Source organism: Lycorma delicatula, chromosome 13 (assembly GCF_047948215.1).
Source record: "Lycorma delicatula isolate Av1 chromosome 13, ASM4794821v1, whole genome shotgun sequence".
Taxonomy (NCBI): domain Eukaryota; kingdom Metazoa; phylum Arthropoda; class Insecta; order Hemiptera; family Fulgoridae; genus Lycorma; species Lycorma delicatula.
The window spans coordinates 42,849,218-42,869,177 of NC_134467.1; the positions used below are offsets into that span (position 1 = coordinate 42,849,218).

Genomic DNA, 19,960 nt, shown 5'->3' on the forward strand with positions numbered 1-19,960 from the left:
AGAAACAGTCAGCTGCTTAGTGAAAGTATAATCTGTAAGGTTTTTTGTGATATGCTCATTCAGGTAAACTTGGAAAAGCAAAGAAACAGTCAGTTCTGTATGACTTCTGAGCTTGGCTGTGTTTCGTTTTACATTAAATACATTTATAATTGTTGTTTAGTGTACGTGTAATTACTTATATAACTATTATACCTATCTTTTATTATATACGTTTAGTAGATCATTGTTCTAATACTAAAAAATATTTCTGAAAAGTAATTCAATCATTGTGCATTCAGCAGAAAATTTTAAGATACAGTAAGAAAGCAGAAACTATACCAAAACTGCTGTTGTGCGCACTGCGTATGTAAGCCAATTATTTCTAATTATATATATATGGGAAGCAACACATAATATTTTAAAACATAATTTTCATTATGAACATAGCTAATTTCATGCACTCTGCACATAATATATATAAATGTGTAAAAATATTTTTAATACTAATAAAATATTTAATATTAAATAAAAAAATAATGAATAACTTAATAATTATTTATTTTTAAATTAATTAATAATTTTAATATTCTAATATTTTTTAATGTCAACAATTTAATAATTCTTTACCTGATAAGGTACTGCAGCCAAAAAACTGACAATAGGAAAAAGGAATCAAGGGTAGAAAAAAAGGAGTGGTCTAAAAGAATGAACAGGGTAGTTTACACTCATGCCTAGGACCTGAAGATAACTTACCAATTCTCTACGAAGTTGTATAAAGAACTGTTTACGTTTAAATGAGATTTTTACAATTTTACCCCAAGAAAATGTATTAATTTTTACACCGTTCTGAAAAACAACAAGGCCGACAGATGTAACACCAAGCTGAAGATCTTTATTTGCTGAATCCTGCAACAATAAATATCAAAAATCTTTACTGCATTACTAGAAATAGATTACATACATAATGAATGAAATAGATAAAAAGAATTCTATAAAAGTTTAAAACTTTATAAATCTAATAAGAAACAAAGCTGCCTATGTGATTCATAATAATTACATTACTCTCATAAATTTTTTCCTCAAAGGTCATTTCATTTGATTGATCTGACTTTTACATTCCTTTCTTTTCTATGTCAAACTCTTAACCTAAACACTCCTCAATTAATTGTTTCAGCTACTCTAACTTTTATCTTCCTCTAGTTTTTGTTCTTTGTGCCTTCTTTCGAACCAAATGCACTAATCCTGGATGCCTTAAAATACATAGCTCATTAAGTCTTGTCCTCTTTTTTTACAAGATGTTATTATAAATTCCTCCGCCTCAATAATTTTCATACCAATAATTTCCATTTTAATCTTGTTACAATATTAAGTTGTAACAAGATTAAAAAACAGATTTCTTTGTATTTCAACGTTACTACTGTCCATGTTTTACAACCATAGAATATAGACATTATATATGCAAATATTTCTTTCTAATTTGTAAAGTTATATTTAAAGCCAGCAGATCAAATTTCTTCATAAAAGCTCTCCAGGTACAGGTCAATCTCCTATATCTTATTTGGTTCATCTACTTTGTATTTGTAGAGGATAATTTAGTATATTGTAAAAATGATTACATCCTTTGCCAGAAGCCTATATAAAAAAATTACATAATTTTGATCGATAATTGAATACTCTAAACAGAAATCAAACAGACTACTGGAGTGATTGTAATTTAATTTCAATGACTTGACCAAAATGACTTTAAAGATTATATTAATTCTTATCATAGATATTTTGAAAAAGAAGTTACAGGATAAATAAATAAGATTAATAAAACTTCTTGGTGACAAAATTTCATCATAAAGTTTTTTTTTTTTTTATTAGGATTACATAATTCAACAATTAATGATAAATATACAATATATCTTACCCTAGCTCTATGTAGATCGACACCATACATTTCTAATCGTTTGGCATGGTCTAGAAAATTAAATTCTGCATCTGCTGGAGTCTGACCTCTGAAAAAAAAAGAATCTATGAAAAAGTAACACTTTCTAAAAGCACAAAATACATAACAAAAATAATGTAATTCCTATATTCATATAATTATTTTTTACATAACATAAAAAGACAGACCGATAACAGAGTATGGAATTAGCATTATATTAATGATTTAACATTATAATAATAAGGAATTACTATAACCCAGCTCAATTACTTGTAGGATCTTCATATAAAGAAATTATTCAAAAGTATTATCTATATACAATAGAAAATAAAGAAACAAGAATATGTAACAACAGATGACAAAATATTTTATTGAAAATCTATAACTAGACAATCATTTTGATTGTGTTATACAATAATAAATAGCAGATACTAAGGAACTAGTATAAAATGTAAAAATAAATAAAAAGTAATAAATGTTAATAAGAAAAAAAAAGAAGGTAATTATGAACCATCATTTGCCAATCTCCATGGCAAAGTGGTAGATAGCATTTTGGCCTTTCATCTGGAAGTCCCAGGTTCAAATCTTTGTCAGGCGTGACATTTTTCATACAGTATAGTCCATTTCCATACATATTCCCACACACAAACTTTCAAAGCTTCTCTGGTGAGGTGAAGTAATTCATATTTTTAAAAAAATAGCATTTTATACAATAGAAGAAAAAGCGCATACAAGTAATAACTGTTATTCTTTTAGCAAACCTCAATTGGAAGCTAACAGTTAACTTAAAACATCCAAATTACAGAAATCTCTAACTCAGATTTGTCGTTGTCATGGTGGTGGTGGTATATTATAGTGTATGTAAAATGTAAAGGCGCATTCTTCCTACAAAAGCCTACTGGGCTGGTCTAATGGTTAACTCGTCATCGCAAATCAGCTAATTTTTAAGTTCAAGAGTTCTAAGGTTCAAATCCAAGTAAACGCAATTACTTTAATACAGATCTAAATATTACACTAAGGTTTACATTAACATTACAAATATTACATTACATATTAAGGTTTCAATTAACCACACATTTAAGGAATGATCGACCTAAGACTGTACAACACTACACTTCATTTACATTTGTACATATCATCCTTATTCATCTTCTGAAGTCATACCTTATGGTGGTTCCGAACGCTAAACAGAAAAAGAAGCTTACAAGCTGTTCCTACTTTTGCCTCCTCTACACCACTCCTATAACCCAGCATGCGAAACACTTGCTACTGGTTGGTACAAAAGACCTCTAAATGCTAGTACTTGTATTTAAAATTATTGTTTTATTATTGTTTATTCTACCATATTAATTTATTTTTGCTAATATTTATTTATTTACATTTGTTCTTCATTAATTTTGTGTTTATTGTAGTATGAATTTAATGTCTCTGTAGTATTCATATTTTATTTTATAATAAATCTAAATTAAGATTATAATTATATTACTTTTACTCAAATTTCTTTAACACTTTGTTTATTTATGTATTTTTTGTACAATTCAATGTTTTTATTTCATAGTTTTGTGGGCTTACAAAGCTCAAAACAAGTTATTGATGCGTACATGCTATTTAGAAATAATTTTCATAAATAACTGCGACACGTCAAAGAAAATCATAAAATTATAGCCTATAATAAATAAACAACTCATTTCATAAACTTTTTGTATTACATCATTCTTTCTGTTTATTAATTGTAAAACCTTAGTTTACATACTTGAAAAAAAACATATACTTTCAAGAAATAAATTACTTCATATACATCCTGGAAGAAATTTCTCAAAAATATAATAACCAAAAACATAATCAAAGTAACAAATTAAAATAACAAAATCAATAATAAGTAAAGATTGTCACTTTGAGTCTAAAATAAAAGAGGGAGTTTTCCCTCATCCCTTTATGAGGGTCTGAATAAGACTAAACATCAGAAAGTGTCAGTTACCTAAATGGTATTATTTGAAAAAAATTACCTATCTTTTGAATAAATTTTTGAAGTGCAGAATCCATAAGATCTGTATTTCCCTGTCTTTTTGACCAGTTGTTACCAAAATTAAATGCCATCAATTCCCCATACACAGAAATCAATATGCCAAATTTCATCCAAACCTGTTTATCCAGTCAGAAGAATAAAGCAAATAACCAAGCAACATATATACATCCTTCTAAAATTTTTCAATGCTAAAATTATGTATTTTTTTTTTTGTTTAAAGATCATGAAACAGCAAGATATGCAAAAACCCCTGATATGCAAAATTTGACCCAATCAGTATACTTTCTCTTATATGGTACACTGATAACTGTACAGCTAGAAGAAATAAATATATAATGAAATTCACTGCAAACTTCAAATTACTGACTAAGAAACTGTTTTGCATTTTTTAACAATAAATTTGAAACAATGAACTTTGTGCGCAATATGGTTTTCAAAAGAAATCTGATGTGGATACCACATGACTTCTTTATATGCCTATTAAATTACATATACACATTTTTTTTTAAAATGAAAAGTGCATAAAATATTATTTCATTAATAACTTCTCATATTTTTTTAAATTATTATTATTATAAATTGTAATTTTTATTTTACAATCAGAAGTTAATAATTATTAATAAATCAATATATTTAAATAAAAAAAAATTAAAAAAAAGAGAGATGAAATCTGATTCGAACCGATATGCTCTTATAAGATCCAAATATTTCATTAATTAAAATTTGATTTAGCTATAACTCTAGAACCGATGAATATAAGTACCGCTTATGATATATTGTTGAAAAGCTCTCAATGAGGGGTTATTACTGCAGTTAAGAAAAATTCCAAAATCCAATTCTTTTTTTAATTTTGGACTTTTTTGGACACTTTAGGTCCAGTCAGTTGCAATCAAAAGGGGAGTTGCACAACAAGATATTACAACAGTCCTAAATCCAAAATTTCAACATCCTATGGCTAATCGTTTTTGAGTTATGTGAGATATATATGCACATATGTACGTACAGACATCATGCCAAAACTAGTCAAAATGGATTCAGGGATCATCAAAATGGATATTTCCATTGAAATCTGAAAATCAAAATTTTTCACGATCACAATACTTCCTTTACTTCATACAAGGAAGTAAAAAGGAATAAAAATCATTGCAAGACACATAATGTATTTTGAAAGTTTTGTTACAAAACAGTAGATAAAGAAACATATTCCGTAGTAAAAAAAAAAAAAAACAAACTTATTTTAAGAAATAAAATACTAATGAAAAATACAAAATATATGATGAAATTATATAAAATTTTATTTGGATAAGCAGAATCAATGTGTAAACATTTCCAGGAGTACAGTGGTACATAGTGTAGAGTGACTGGTATCTCTTTTATAGCACAATAACAAATGAGCTACACAGAAACATTCTGCAATCACTTGATGGATTAATAATTTACACATCAGAAAGAGAATACTCGAGATTACCAAATAATGAAACAGTAACTAACTACTGTTTTGTAACATAAAAATAAGTTTTGCAATATGAAGACAGTAGTATATTCTCATAATTTTCTAAAATAGTAATAAAGTAATTATTTTCTTTTTAAAAAAACAACCAACTAAATTATGCAATTTGCTACATTAAATGCACAATTTTATTTTAAAAAAGTCTATTACCAATGAAAAAGAGAAAAAATGGAAATGCAACATAACCTCAGTAAAATAAATAAATAAATAAAAAAAACAAACAGAAATTAAGAAAATTAGGAACAAATAAAAATTGTTTCAACAAACATAAAAATAATGGAAAAACAAAGCAATACAACATAATAGTTTTTAAATTTAAAAAATCATCAAGAAAAGTTTTGAACCTGAGACACACAACACAATTCACAAGTACTACTACATAACTATGAGATCCCCAAAATCATTCAAACATTCTTAGCAGCCTTTTTCAAAGTTTCTAATTGCACAATTAACACTGAGATGAATTCATGTAAATTCATTTCTTAAGCAATAACAACATTCTAACTACTAAAAATTAACAGGTATCCAATTAAACTGCCATCTAAAAATTAAAAAAAATAAACCTTGAAGAAAAAATGTAAATATTAAAAAAAATTGACATTAAGCATACTTGTGTAACTTATGAAGTTCGGCGATTTTCTTTTCCATTTCTTCAGTTTGTCCTGGAAAAAGTTTCATACCAGACAAATATTTTGGTCCATGTTCATCAGGCTGATAATCACCCAATTCAGCTAAAAAAAAAAAACAGTAAAGAATATGAAATGAATCAATTAAAAATCACAGCAATTTACAAAAAAAAATCTGAAATTACAATTAATATATGAAATTTATAAAATATTTACGCAGCTTAATGTGATTGTTTTAATACAGCCATTAATGAAGAAGAGATTTTTCCTATAAGTCTATAAATAAATAAATTTTTTACTTGGTTGCAGTTTAAAATTTTTATATTACATACATAAATAAACAAAATTAAACAAATTTATATATTAAAAAAAGTAACACTTGAACTTCCAGTTAAATTACTTTGTTTTTACCAAAGTAACATTTAAACTTTGACATCTGAAACCAGGCCCCATTACTGAGCATAGACCTCTCCTCCAAAATTCTATGCTTCTCTGTCTAAAGCCATTTTACACCACCGATAAATTTCTTCAACCTCCTTCAAATCATCCTCCCACAAATTCTTCTGTCTATCTCTTTTCCTTTCCCCATAGAAAGGTTTCCAAAATGTAACTTGTTTTGTCCAGTTCCTATCTTCCAACCTTCCTGGGTGACATTTCCACTTCAATCTCTTAATTACTTTAATCGCATCTGCCACTCTAATGCATGGCCTTATCTTTTCGCAATTCTATCTTTCGTTTTCATACCAACCGTGCATCTCTCCACTGATTGTCGGGTAAACTTCATAATTTGTATGGATTTCTTAGACAAATTCCAAGTCAAAAAAAGAAAATGAAAACAAAATTTATTTAAAAAAATGATAGCTATTTTGACACCGGTACCTTCCTCAGATGTTCAATAACAGAGGTCATAACTGCAGAATTATAACAATAGGAGCTATGTTCCTCAGAAGTCACACAAGTCTAATAGTTTAGCTTTCTGTATATTGTTCACCCGGTTGTTTTTCAAAATGAATTTAAGGGAACAATATTTTTTCCAAGCAGCTGCTATCCTTTTTTTTGAGTGTCTTTTCTTGTTCTGTCTTCAAAGTTCACCGGTTGACCTAAATAGATTGTTTTGTTTATTCAATATAGTTTCTTTCCTAATAGTTTTAATTCTTTCTTAACTCTATTTGTTAGAAGAACAGTCTTTTTTTCATTAAATAACTAGCTGCCCAGTCTTATTTTCCAATTCATTCAACATTTTTTTGAAATGAAGCAAATACTACCACAAGCATTACATTTATTAATTTTCTACCGCTAATAGTAATTAAACTTTTTTTTTCCATTTCAATTTTATAAATATATCCTCCAAAAATGTATTGAACAAAGCCGGCAGGCAATATAGGATCTCTTTGCTTTACTCCTTTTTCTATTTTAAAACATAAACGAACATGGTCCATTACTACTCTGACCTTATTCGATAAATATATTTTTTGTTAAATTGAAGTATTTTGAAGACATATTTCGGGAGCTTAATGCTTTGTTTAGAAATTGGTGGTTTATGGAATCAAAAGCTTTATGTTAATCAATGAAAGCTGTATATACCTGTATTTGAAATTATATTACTTATTAAATTCTATTAAATACACGTGGATGTGATCTATTGCAGATAAAAAAACCTTAATGAAATCCTGTCTGTTTGTTCTGGTGGTTGATGATTTTCCAATTCAGGTTTAATTCTGTTTAAAATATTTCTATAAATATCTTGCTTATAGCAGAAGTAAGAATTATTGGTCTGTAATCATTTATGTCTTGAGTATTTCCTTTCTTAGGGATCAAAATGATATCAGAAGATAACAATGTCTAATGCTTCTAATATCTATTTTTATACTTTTCTTCTTCTACTCTTCTGTTTCTCATATTCTACTGAACAGCTGTGTCTGTCAATTTCTAAATATTGGGTAAGACAATGAAATATATTTCATCGTCTCATTAGTAACAGAATCAATTCCTGGTGCTTTTTCATTTTTTTTATTTTTTTTAATATGGGCTTTACATTCATTAATCTGAAGTCGTGGTTTTACAATTTTCTCATAGCCGTCTCCATAACATACTTTACAGTTCTCTAAAAAATATTGAAAATTTTTGAATTATGCCTTCCCTTACCACCTGTAAGTTTTATCTGTTAACCCAATAGTCCAAGAATTACTCCACTTATTTGTTTCTTGAATTTTCTGATTGTTTTTTATCTAGTGCTGCTGCCAAGCAGCCGGTTAGTGTAATCATTCACATCCTATCGAATCAAATCAATTTGAAGGGCGAGTTGAATTCTAATATTGATTTCATGTCCCTCTTCTTTATATCTTCTCTTTAGTTTATTAAATTTTTGGACTGATATGACAATTTGCCGTGGTGAATAGATTTGCATGGTACATCCTGAAAAGTTCTACTTATTATGTTTTCTATTATGTGACGAAAAGATTTTACTGTCATATATTTATTCAGATCCAGTTTGGCTACTTCCTTTCAAATTTACTTCTAATATGTTGAATGTTTTCTTATATATATATCCAAATTGTGTAGTTACAGATTACTCTAGATTTTATGATATTCTCCCACTTTAAGTGAACTTAATTAGTCTGTGATCTATGAAATAATTAAAATTGGGGCTGACTTCAATATTTGTAAGTACTTCTTTATTTTTTTCTGGAATTTAGTCTATTTCCATTTTAACTTGTCCATTGGAAAGCAATCCATCACCATTTCTTCCCCCTGCATTTCTTATAAAAGAAGTTCATTATGAAATGTTGATTTTCTAGCAGAAATTGACATAACCGTAAAAAATATTATAATAATAAAAAAATATATTATAAAACATTTACATGGCCTAATAAAATGCTTCAACACAGCCAATAACGAAGCAGAGATTTCTCCTATAAGGCTATACCACCATTTAAATTTACAACAGAAACATATTAAAAATGGAAAAAACCTGAAATTTTTCACAAATATTTTACTAATCTTTATGCAATTTCTAACCACATAAAAAAATGAACCTACTGTACTAGTTAATCGAGAAAAAAGGACAATTTTATTTATAAAACATACAAAAAAAATTGAATGTTTTTTTGTTGATTAAGTCATCATATAAGCTTGAAGCTTATGAGTGAAAGTACGGATTTGAAATTTTGTAACGCATGTAAAATACCGGTCTGATTCAGATTTACACCAAGGACCTTTTGGATGAAGGGCTGTGAGATATTACAATTTACCACGAAAAATATTCAAAATTAATCACAGACTGTAAACAAAATACCATTTCAGACAGTGAGCAAGTTGAAGTTAAAAATAAATATACTTGATTTAAATTGTATAACAGTAAATATTCTAAGTTCCTAATACAAGAAGAAATTCTTAATAAGCCTGAACTCAGGACAAATCTACTCAACCCACCGGGTTGGTCTAGTGGTGAACGCGTCTTCCCAAGTCAGCTGATTTGGAAGTCGAGAGTTCCAGCGTTCAAGTCCTGGTAAAGTCAGTTATTTTTACACGGATTTGAATACTAGATCGTGGATACCGGTGTTCTTTGGTGGTTGCGTTTCAATTAACCACACATCTCAGGAATGGTCGAACTGAAAATGTACAAGACTACACTCATACATATCATCCTCATTCATCCTCATTCATCCTCTGAAGAATTATCTAAACGGTAGTTACCGGAAGCTAAACAGGAAAAAGGAAAGAAGGATAAATCTACTCAAAGTGAAGTAATGTGGGAATATCATACCGGTTCTAAGCGAAATAACATGAAATCTTTGCTCAATTAATTTAAAGGATAAGAAAGTTTGTTTTGTGACGGATAAAATACTGTAATGACAATTATGATAACGTATTAAAAAAAATCTGATTCAATGATATAACAGATATTAAGTGAATCCTAATTTAGTCTAGCATACATTTAAAAATGTTATCTTCAAACAAGCCACCAGATTAATTTAATTGATTAATGGTAAATGATTAGAATTAGTGATATTTTATTGTCTACATTAAAATCTGCTCTATTTTTAAACCTCTAATATCCAAATTCTCCCAAAATGAAATACACCAAAAATCAGAAAAGTAATAAAAATTTGTTATATCTATTTACTTATAAGTAGAATAATGGAAATTTATGGAATCATTATTATCTAATTTCAATTTTGTCGTTTGAAAACCAACAGTTAATAGAATAAATAAATTGGACCTTTACTAATTTATAATAAACATAACAAAAAATAAAATAAATTAAATACTTACATTGTATAACATAACTAGCTAATAAACAAGCAGTACTAGGCGGTATTATAAGACGTCCTTGTAATATATCCTTACGTACTTGTAAATAGAAATGATACCTAGTATATTCTTCTTGTAATTTACTAGGATCAGAAACATAAAATTTAACTCTAAAATAAAAATGACCTTGCCCTGTAATAAAACGATAATATTCATTAAATGTAACAATACAAAAATTTAATGTTAATATTATATCAAGAGAATCGTTCAATATAATTAGACACAAATGACTTTAAGAAGATTATTAATTGATTGACAATGAAACTAAACAATAACTTTCAACATAACTGCTTGTATGAATATAATTAATCAAATAATTAGCAACATAAAATACAATAATTATTCAGTCGTAATATTGATGTGTACCATTATTTGAGACTAAGATTATTTATCTTTTTCTCATCAGTTACATAGCACTGCCAACATGAATAAATACAAATTTATTAAATATTACGTATGATTAATTTATTACATATACAACAATAATCACCGATTACATTAATGCACTTCTTCCATCTTTTTGTGAACTTTCATATTCTAGTAGTAATGACTGTTCACCTTTGATCTGAGTCATTCTTGACGAATTTAAGAAGCCATGTAAAAGCTTTCAGAGAATAAAAAAAAAAAAAATCGGATGTAGAGAGAGATCAGAACTGAAAGATTGATGCAGCAACACCTCCTCATCCGACTTCTGAATAGATTCCAGTGTCTTTTGAGCAGAATGGAAGCAGGTGTTATCATGCAAATTACCCTACTTGAAAGAGATCTAGGTGTTTCCTCCTCACTGGGAGCTTCACTTTATTTTATAAGGTGTAACAATAGTACTCAATGTTCTTCTAAAAAATCATAATATATTACACCTCTATAGTCCAAAAACATTGTTACAGGGTTCCCACTGAATTTTAGGATTCGTTTTTCCTGACTTTTACTGACCAATTTCATAAAAATTTCCTGATTCTCATAATGTTATGCTACTGCCATTTAATCTGCAAAATATATACAAATTTTATTTTTTTGCAGCCTCCACCATCGTGGGGATGGTGGACAGCTGTGGGAGCTGTCCAATTCACACCTTTTTTTATTATTACATTAATTTTTAAAGTTCAATTTTTAATTATATTTGTTACAATATACATTTAAAATTAGGCTATTTTTGTGGTAAATTATTTCAGTAAATTACACTGCAAAGTATAAAAAAATAAACAATATTTAATAAGTTTCTTGCATAAAAATGAACATCATGGTAGCTAAAAGTAACACAGAAAAGAAATAAAAACTAAGTAATTTTTTTAAATAACTGGTTCACACCTAAAATTGCTTAAAAATTTTTCACAAAAACTATCCTACATTATTTCCCAAATAAAAAACAATATTTAATAACTTGGTTTGCATAAAAATGCTAAGAAATACAGATTTCAATTTAACAAAGAATATACGTATGATCGCAACTTACAGGAAAACTAAAATCATTGTTACTAAAAGTAATACAGATAAGAAAACAAACATTAACATTTACTTGAACATTTTGTCATAATTTTAATTTTGATATATGAAAATGAAAATTTTAACATACCAAAAAATAAAATAATAATATCAGATTTCATTACACATGTATTATATTATGTATGTATAAAACAAATAGCAACTTTTCTTCAATATCTTTAGGTTCCTAATGGTTTGCCCTTTTCTAAAAGTTTAATTTTGGCGGTTATCTGCTCTTCTTCTGTCAAGATTGTCTCAACTTTTTCCTTTCTTTCTCCAGTTTTTTTAATTTTAATTTCTGCTTGCATTTTCCTTTTCAGGGCTCTATTTTGTTCTTCTTGAGAGAAGTTTTTTTCCTACAAGACATTCTTCATATCATCTTTTAGAGCTTCTCACTGCAGTGAGCATTTTTTTTTTTGTAATAAAAACATTCTCCTTGCTCCCAGCATCTAAAATTGCACAAAAACTTTTCGTTGATAAATTGTCTCTTCAAGCAAATTCTGCGCAAGAAGAGATTTTTTAATGGAAAATCCACCTCTGAAAATGCAATTCTATGATTTTTTTGCAATTTTTCCTTAATTTTTCTAAAAATTCCTGATTTTTTTTTACTAGGATTATATTTTCCCTGACATTTCCTGCCTGTGGGAACTATGCATTAGCATCTCTTTACCAAATGACCCCAAAGGATTTGAATTTTTTCCATTGGGCAAACTTGGATGTTTCCATTCCATACTCTGAAGTTTAGATTTCAGTTTAAAATAAAATCAAGTTTCATCACAAGTTATTATAGGATCTAAAAAAATGACTACTTTCTACTAAAAATTGTCATTTAAGTTTTGTACAAATGTAAATTTGGGTCTCTCACTTTGTGATTTTGAGTAGAGTGTCTTGAAACCCACCTTGAACATGTTTTGTGGTAATTCAGATTACCATAGATAACGGAATGGTTATTGATAATAATACCTTTACTAAAAATTTCAGCAATTTCTCAAATTTTTATGCATATGTCATTGTAAATAAGATCAATAATGCAATTTTGCAAAGCATCAGTCAAAATTTCCGTACATCTTCCACTATGTTGAAAATCAGCTATGACAATCAAATTTAGTTCAACTCTGCCTCATTTGAACTGTTTGATTAACTTATAAAAATTTACAAGTTAATTTACTTTTTACTACTGTTTTAACATCTGTAAATGATTCTGTCTATCAACTTATAAAAATGTACAAAGTTAATATACTTTTTACTACTGTTTTAACATGTGTGAATGAATCTGTGGGTTTTACACCCTCAGAAAATAAAAATCTTATCACAGCATGCTGTTCTACCATGGAACATGTTTCAAGCAGTGCAGACATTTTAAGATAAAACAAATTATAACAATAGAAATTCTTTTCGAACAGCTGATATTTTCGATTTCAGAAGTATCACTGTGAACGTCAGACAAATTGAGTTTATTCTATAACAGTTTTTCTGCTGTTGTCATTTGTCTAATTATTAAATGACCCTAATAGTACAGCATAAATCATTATCACCATACAATTGAGCTATAAACCACTCTGCCAGACCTCTAATAGATGACAATATAAATAATGCCAATTTTTTTTTCTGGGTGTACAACAAAGTGTCGTCATCAGCGCTCAGATATGATATTTACATAGCAAACAAATAAATATTAACATAAAAACTAAAACCAGTAATATAAAAACAGAGCATAAATGGAAAAAAGCCGATAACATATGCTAAAAGTGAAATAAAACCACAATGAAATATTACATTAATAATCTAATATAAAACAATAAAATTATCAACTGCCGAACACCAAATGGCATGAATAGGAGAAACATACTAAGTAAAAAATCAAATATCTGAATATAAATGAACACTAACAAATTGTAAAACATTTGATAACATTTTGGATGTAAGCCCCATCCAATTTAAACTTCTGACGCAATGCGGCATAACAGACACAATCCACAAGGATGAGGTGTAGAGTTAGTTGGAAGTTGCAGCAAACACAAACGGATGCATCGGTCTGAGTTATCAGATATACATGAGTGAGCCTAGTGTGCCCTATTTGCAAACAGGAAGTAATAACCTCTACTTGATCGTTATTCCTGCACGAGGAAATCCACGGTGATATATTGTTGTAACAGAATGAAGTTTATCGTTGATATTATTCCATTTACTCTGTAACTCAACACAACCCACCCTCTTTAAATTATGCCAATATATATTTTATTCTGAATGTAGTTACAATCAGACAAACTTCAGTCATATATTTATTGCCAGTGTACATTTGGTAAGAAGTATTTATTATAACTGAACCAAATTTTATCACTGTCATATAAAACTGCAGCTCCAGTCATACACATGAAGACGTATAGCATAATAATTTCATCTTTTTTTTTTAAATACGACTTCCAGGATTAATTTGAAATAAAAAATTTTATAAAAAAAATAAACATTATTTTACACAACTTTTGACAAACAAAAAAATAAGAATTTCTAAATTTACAAGATTAGTAATGAACATAAGAAGATTAAAAACTGATGTGGAAAGAAAAAATATTTGTAAACATAAAAAGGTTTAAAAATTATTTATATTGCATTTACTAACCTCTCATTTGTTTTTTGACAGGTTTAACAGGATCAAGCCATCGCTGAAAATAAAAATAAAATTACATTGCTTTATAGTACTCCCATACTATATATATATTTATAAAAACAGATTCATAAAGTATAATTTATAATACAAATCTGAACGTTAATATATGTTCATAGCTACGCCCCATATATTCAGGTGGGATGGAAGAAATAATTCCAAGCTAATATCCGTATCAGGATGGTAAGAATAACCCTGTTTCTACCAACTGCAGAAAAAGTCTGAAAGTTTTCACCAGTTGTATCCAAAAAATACTGCTTAGAACTACCAATTAAATTAACTACAAAATAGCAATTTAATTAATTTTATGTTGTATTATAAAGCGGATAATTTTTAGCTTTTTTTGTACTTATTTTCAGCACTTTTTTAGAGTTTTACTTACAGTTTAATTCTTAATTAGCCATCTGTAATACCAAAGAGTATGTAATCAGATTTTGCATACAGATCTAATACCAATTATACAGCCAGATCCTCCTGTATGCTCCTCAATTTAAAGAACTGGGCACCAGGTCAATCTAATATCGTAATATCAAATTATTCTATCAAATGAATTTATACAGATTATTAATTAACAGCTAAAGAAAATTAATAATATAAAAAAAATTAATTATATGGTATACCATGAGATCGGTATTCGGTGGATTTGGTAAAACTCCATTTTCAGAAAATTGAAGTCCAAAATAATGTTTTTCTATCAGCTCCAAGTGATGGAACACATTGTCCAACAAAACTTGACCTTTCGCCTTTTTCTGGGGAGAAAAAAATGCAAAACATTAAAAACAAAATAGATATACATTAAAATTACCCGAACAAACATTTGCCACTTATCATTCATACGATACATTAAAATTGCTATTATTAATTAATTGGCTTGGTCAACATAATGTATATTTTATGAAAATTCACCAATGCCCACTCACTTCCTCTCTTATCTAAATAGAAGCTTGAATTGTCACAAATGACTACTAAACTCAGCATGTAAATCTGAATAAAACTGTATGAAGTAAGAAAATTATGTTTTTGAATTTCTAGATAAATTTAGAATACTTCAAAAATTTTACTTTATTTTATTATATGATAACATCAATTCATATTGGTTTTTCGTATAGCAAAATTGTTTTTAAATTTAAATGCGGGAAATATTTTTGATATAATGAACTGATAACAATATATTTTTTATTACAGTAAATTGAGTACTATTATTATTATTATAATAACTAGTTTAACAGGAATGTTGTATACTATTCAGAATGGGTATAAACTGTCTTTTCATAAGCACAGTAATTATGCAAAACAAAAAAACTGTATTAAATCATATTTTAAAGAGCAATTTAAATAGTACACATTTTGCAAATCAACGCCCAGTAAAAACTACTGAAGATAAATTGATGAAAATTTATCAACACATTCTTCTCATGATCTAAGTGCAAACTAAAAAGGATTTTTTTTTAATTCCTAATTTAAAAGGTTAAAATGGAGTAATAATGAAATTTCATATTTTTTTTAATTTCTTGGTAAAAAATAAAATCAGAGTTTACAGGGTTAAAATATGGTAATATTAAATTTTACATTTTTTTAAATTTCTCTGTAACAAATGAGGATATCAAAATAATTTTTGTTGTGTGTAATCTTCATGTGAATATCTAAAAACCAATCTTTTTTTTTAATTTGACCTTGAAAGGATTGTAGAAAGCTAAAAGATTTTGAACAACGATTGCAGATTTTCTCCATTTCCAATTACATTAAATTAGATTTCACTCGATACAGACTTGCAAAAATTCTTCAGATAAATACCTAAAAACCATTTGTTTTTTTTTTAATTTTAATATTGTAAGAGATAAAAACATAGTTTTTTACATTTTTGCTGTTTTATGCATTTCCCTCATTCTCTGTTTAGCCTTCAGAACCACCGTAAGGTATTAATTCAGAGGATGATATGTATGAATGTAAATGAAGTTTAGTCTTGTACAGTCTTAGGTTGACCACTGTAAAACCGACCAGAGGCTGCCTAAATGTGCATGCCCAAAAAAAGTTAAAGAAACATGCATGCCCAAGATTGAGAAAGTCCACCAGGGCACTCACGCTGCCAACCATTCCTGAGATGTGTGATTAATTAAACCCAACCACCAAACAACACTGGTATCCATGATCTACCATTCAAATCCAAATAAAAGAAACTCTCTTTTTGAGTTCTACGGTTCAAATCCTTAGAATCCTTCGGATTTGAACCTTAGAACTCTCGACTTCAAAGTCAGCCGATTTGCGATGGCGAGTTCACCACTAGATCAACCTGGTGGGTTTGTTTTATGCAACTGCTGATGAATCCATCTTTATGAGATTTGTTAACATTGTAATGGTAATTGATGTTTGCAATTCTGATTATATATTTTGCAAGTGAAGCCATGACAGGAAATCTAAAAAACAATTATTCTGACCGAACTCTGAAAAAATTACAATAAACTGCTAGTTTTTACAAATTGAACAGGCTTTAATTTTTATTTACCATTATTATTCTCCAAAGCATGAGTTTACTGAATGTAGGGAGATTCAGGGGGCAGAGTTCCCTGCTAGATGGAAGGGGTGAGGAGCAAAGTGAGTCCTGACTGTGACGGGAAACACAAGTAACCAAATAACGCAAGCGAAGCCACGACATGGATGCTAGAATAGTGATGGGCCAAGTCGGTTCATATTTTACATAGAAAAAGCAATAAATCAGGAAGATTCTTTATCGCTGGCTTTCAATGTAGTCTTGGAGGAAGTATACATAAAATTAAAAATGGACAGAATGAAATTTGGAATCGGTGTTAGTGGCAGAAGAATGATAAATTAAGATTTGCAGATGATCTGGTACTATTTATTTCACTTCCAGAAATGTGATTGAATTGGAAAAAAAGGGTTGGGCAGCTGATTTAATAATTAATAGAAACAAACTGTTATTCTTACAAATATAATTAAGGAAGGAAATAAATCTGCTAGAAAAGAGACTACATTGGGCAAAAGAAACTGTATTTACAGTAACTGATCGATATGAAAAACAACTGGGTGAACCGTATACAGGAAGCTAAATTATTAGACTGTTGTGTAACATCTTGTCTCATCTACAGTTCACAAACTTGAACTTTGTCAAAGAAATCTATACAAATTATGAGGGCTATCCAACAATCAATGAAGAGAAGCACACTTGGTATAAAAAGGAAAGAAAGAATTAATGTGAAAAAATAAGACAACTCACTAGAATGGCAAACATGGTTAGCGTATTTAAGAGATTGAAGTAGAAGTGGGCTGGCCTCTTGGCAGGGTTGGAAGATAAGAGGTGGACAAAACAAGCTACATTTTGGAAGCCTTCTATGGGAAAAGGAAAAGAGGTTGACAAAAGAAATGGTGGGATTTCGTTTTTTTTTTTTCTACTTTTTCTTATGTATATATAAATTTGTGTAATTTTGTTCATTTATGTATATAATATAAAAATGTAAAATTGAAATCAGACAAAGGCTTTTATTTATTTTTTATTAAAACAAGACTGATGACGAACAACTCTGCTTACTCTTCATTTAAGTTCTCTCTCTCTATATATAAATAAATATTTATATATAAAGGTTTTCACTTCCATTTCCTAAATATAAAAAATATATATTTATAAAATTTATAAAAAATATATACAAGCTCTCTAAATAAAGTAATGAGACTGGTTCACAAAAACTTTTTATTTACAATCCAATTATACATGGAATCTATCACCTTCGAAATAATTCCCTTGAGAAGCCACACAATGCTTCAAACGGTTTTCTCACTCTTCATAGCAGTGTTTGAACTTAGAAACCAGAAAATATCCCTCAGATGATCAGTTACATTTTTTTTTTGTTTCCTACTGTTCCAAAATGGTGTCCTTTGAGGTGTTTTTTGAAACTCCGGAACAGGAAAAAGTCGCAGGGAATCAAGTCAATTGAATAAGGGTGGTTGACAAACTACAGGAATGTTTTTCTTTGCCCAGAACTCATTAATTGAGAGTGCAATGTGACAAGGTGCATTTTCATGATGCAGCATCCAGTTGTATTTGATGGCTGGTCTCATGCGAGCAACTCTTTTCCACAGTCTTTCAGGAATTTCTCGGTAAGCATATTGATTTACAGTCTGTCCTGTCAGCAAAAACTCCTTATGGATAATGCCATTTACTATTAAAGAAACAAATTAGCGTGGATTTGAATTTTGATTTGCTCATTTTTGTTTTTTTTGGAACGTGGTGAGTTTGAAGTGTGCCACTCCTTGCTCTGGCATTTTGTTTCTGGGTCGTACTCAAACATCCAAGATTCATCATCAGTAATAACATTTTTTTTAGAAAATCAAGATCAATTTCAATTCGCCCTAGAAGATTGCACCATGTTTCCACCCTGTTCGTTTTTTTGTTCCCAAATTTGGTCCCAAAATACACTGAGGTTTTTTGGGACCAAATTTGCACCAACTTTGATCATGTTCAAATTGTTTGTCAAAATTTGATAGACTGCGGTACGGTTCAAATTCAATTGTTCTGCAATCATTCTGACAGTTAATCGCTGATCATACCATATCAAGTCTCAGATTAGCTCAACAACACTGTCGTCACTTTACGACATTAATAGTCTTCTAGAGTGTGGACTGTCTGCAACTGATTCTCAGCCATCTGAAAATAGTTTAAACTATCTAAAAACTTGAGTTTGTGACAAAACATCATCTCCATACGCCCTTTTCAATTTTGAAAAAATTTCAGTAGCATTCTCATAGAGTTTAACACAAAACTTGAATTATGAGCACAATGTTGCTCATAATTAGTATCACTAATTTTTGTAATGCACAACAAAAAATTGTATCGCGAAGAGTTTGTTAACGTGGCAAAAATAGACTAATAATATTAATACCTAATATAAATCAATTGTTCATATAACCATATGTTTACTAGTAACTTTACAGTGATGTCACTTTGGTTGCTAATAAAACTAGTCTCATTACTTATTTACAGACCTCGTATATTTATAAATAAATTTATTTATAAAATATATATATTATATATATAAAAGTTCATATATTTATAAAATACATGAAATTTCATATAATGTAATTCTTCCATTTCCTAAATAGCTTGAACCTGGAAATTTTTATGTTAATTTAAAGGGATGCCTTAGGAAACGTACCTAAAATTATCAAACTCTAAATGTTTTATAAAAAATAGGGATTGAAAATATATAAGGATAAAAGAAAAACTGGTATTTCGGAACAATATTAAAAAAGCAAGATATTTCTTTTAGGTAATAAGCTATCATTACAAATAATAATACTATTTTTCCACACTGTACATGAAAATATTTAATGCTCTCTCTCTCTCTACATTTTTATATATATATATAAATGTGTATATATATATATAATGTGTATATATATATATATGTGTATATAT

At 28.6% G+C, this 19,960-nt stretch overlaps 1 protein-coding gene across 2 annotated transcripts in view; it reads right to left on the reverse strand.

The window, feature by feature from the left end:
• Nucleotides 1–19,960, reverse strand: part of Ptpmeg (protein tyrosine phosphatase Meg) — a 61,918-nt gene that overhangs the window by 30,562 nt on the left and 11,396 nt on the right. For both annotated transcript variants that reach the window (XM_075381406.1, XM_075381405.1), the window contains exons 4-9: nucleotides 15,153–15,281; nucleotides 14,488–14,530; nucleotides 10,347–10,517; nucleotides 6,056–6,176; nucleotides 1,892–1,979; nucleotides 733–885 (exon numbers count right to left, since the gene is read on the reverse strand). In XM_075381406.1, coding sequence (XP_075237521.1) covers nucleotides 733–885; nucleotides 1,892–1,979; nucleotides 6,056–6,176; nucleotides 10,347–10,517; nucleotides 14,488–14,530; nucleotides 15,153–15,281 — 705 coding nt within the window. The remainder of the gene's footprint in view (nucleotides 1–732; nucleotides 886–1,891; nucleotides 1,980–6,055; nucleotides 6,177–10,346; nucleotides 10,518–14,487; nucleotides 14,531–15,152; nucleotides 15,282–19,960) is intronic.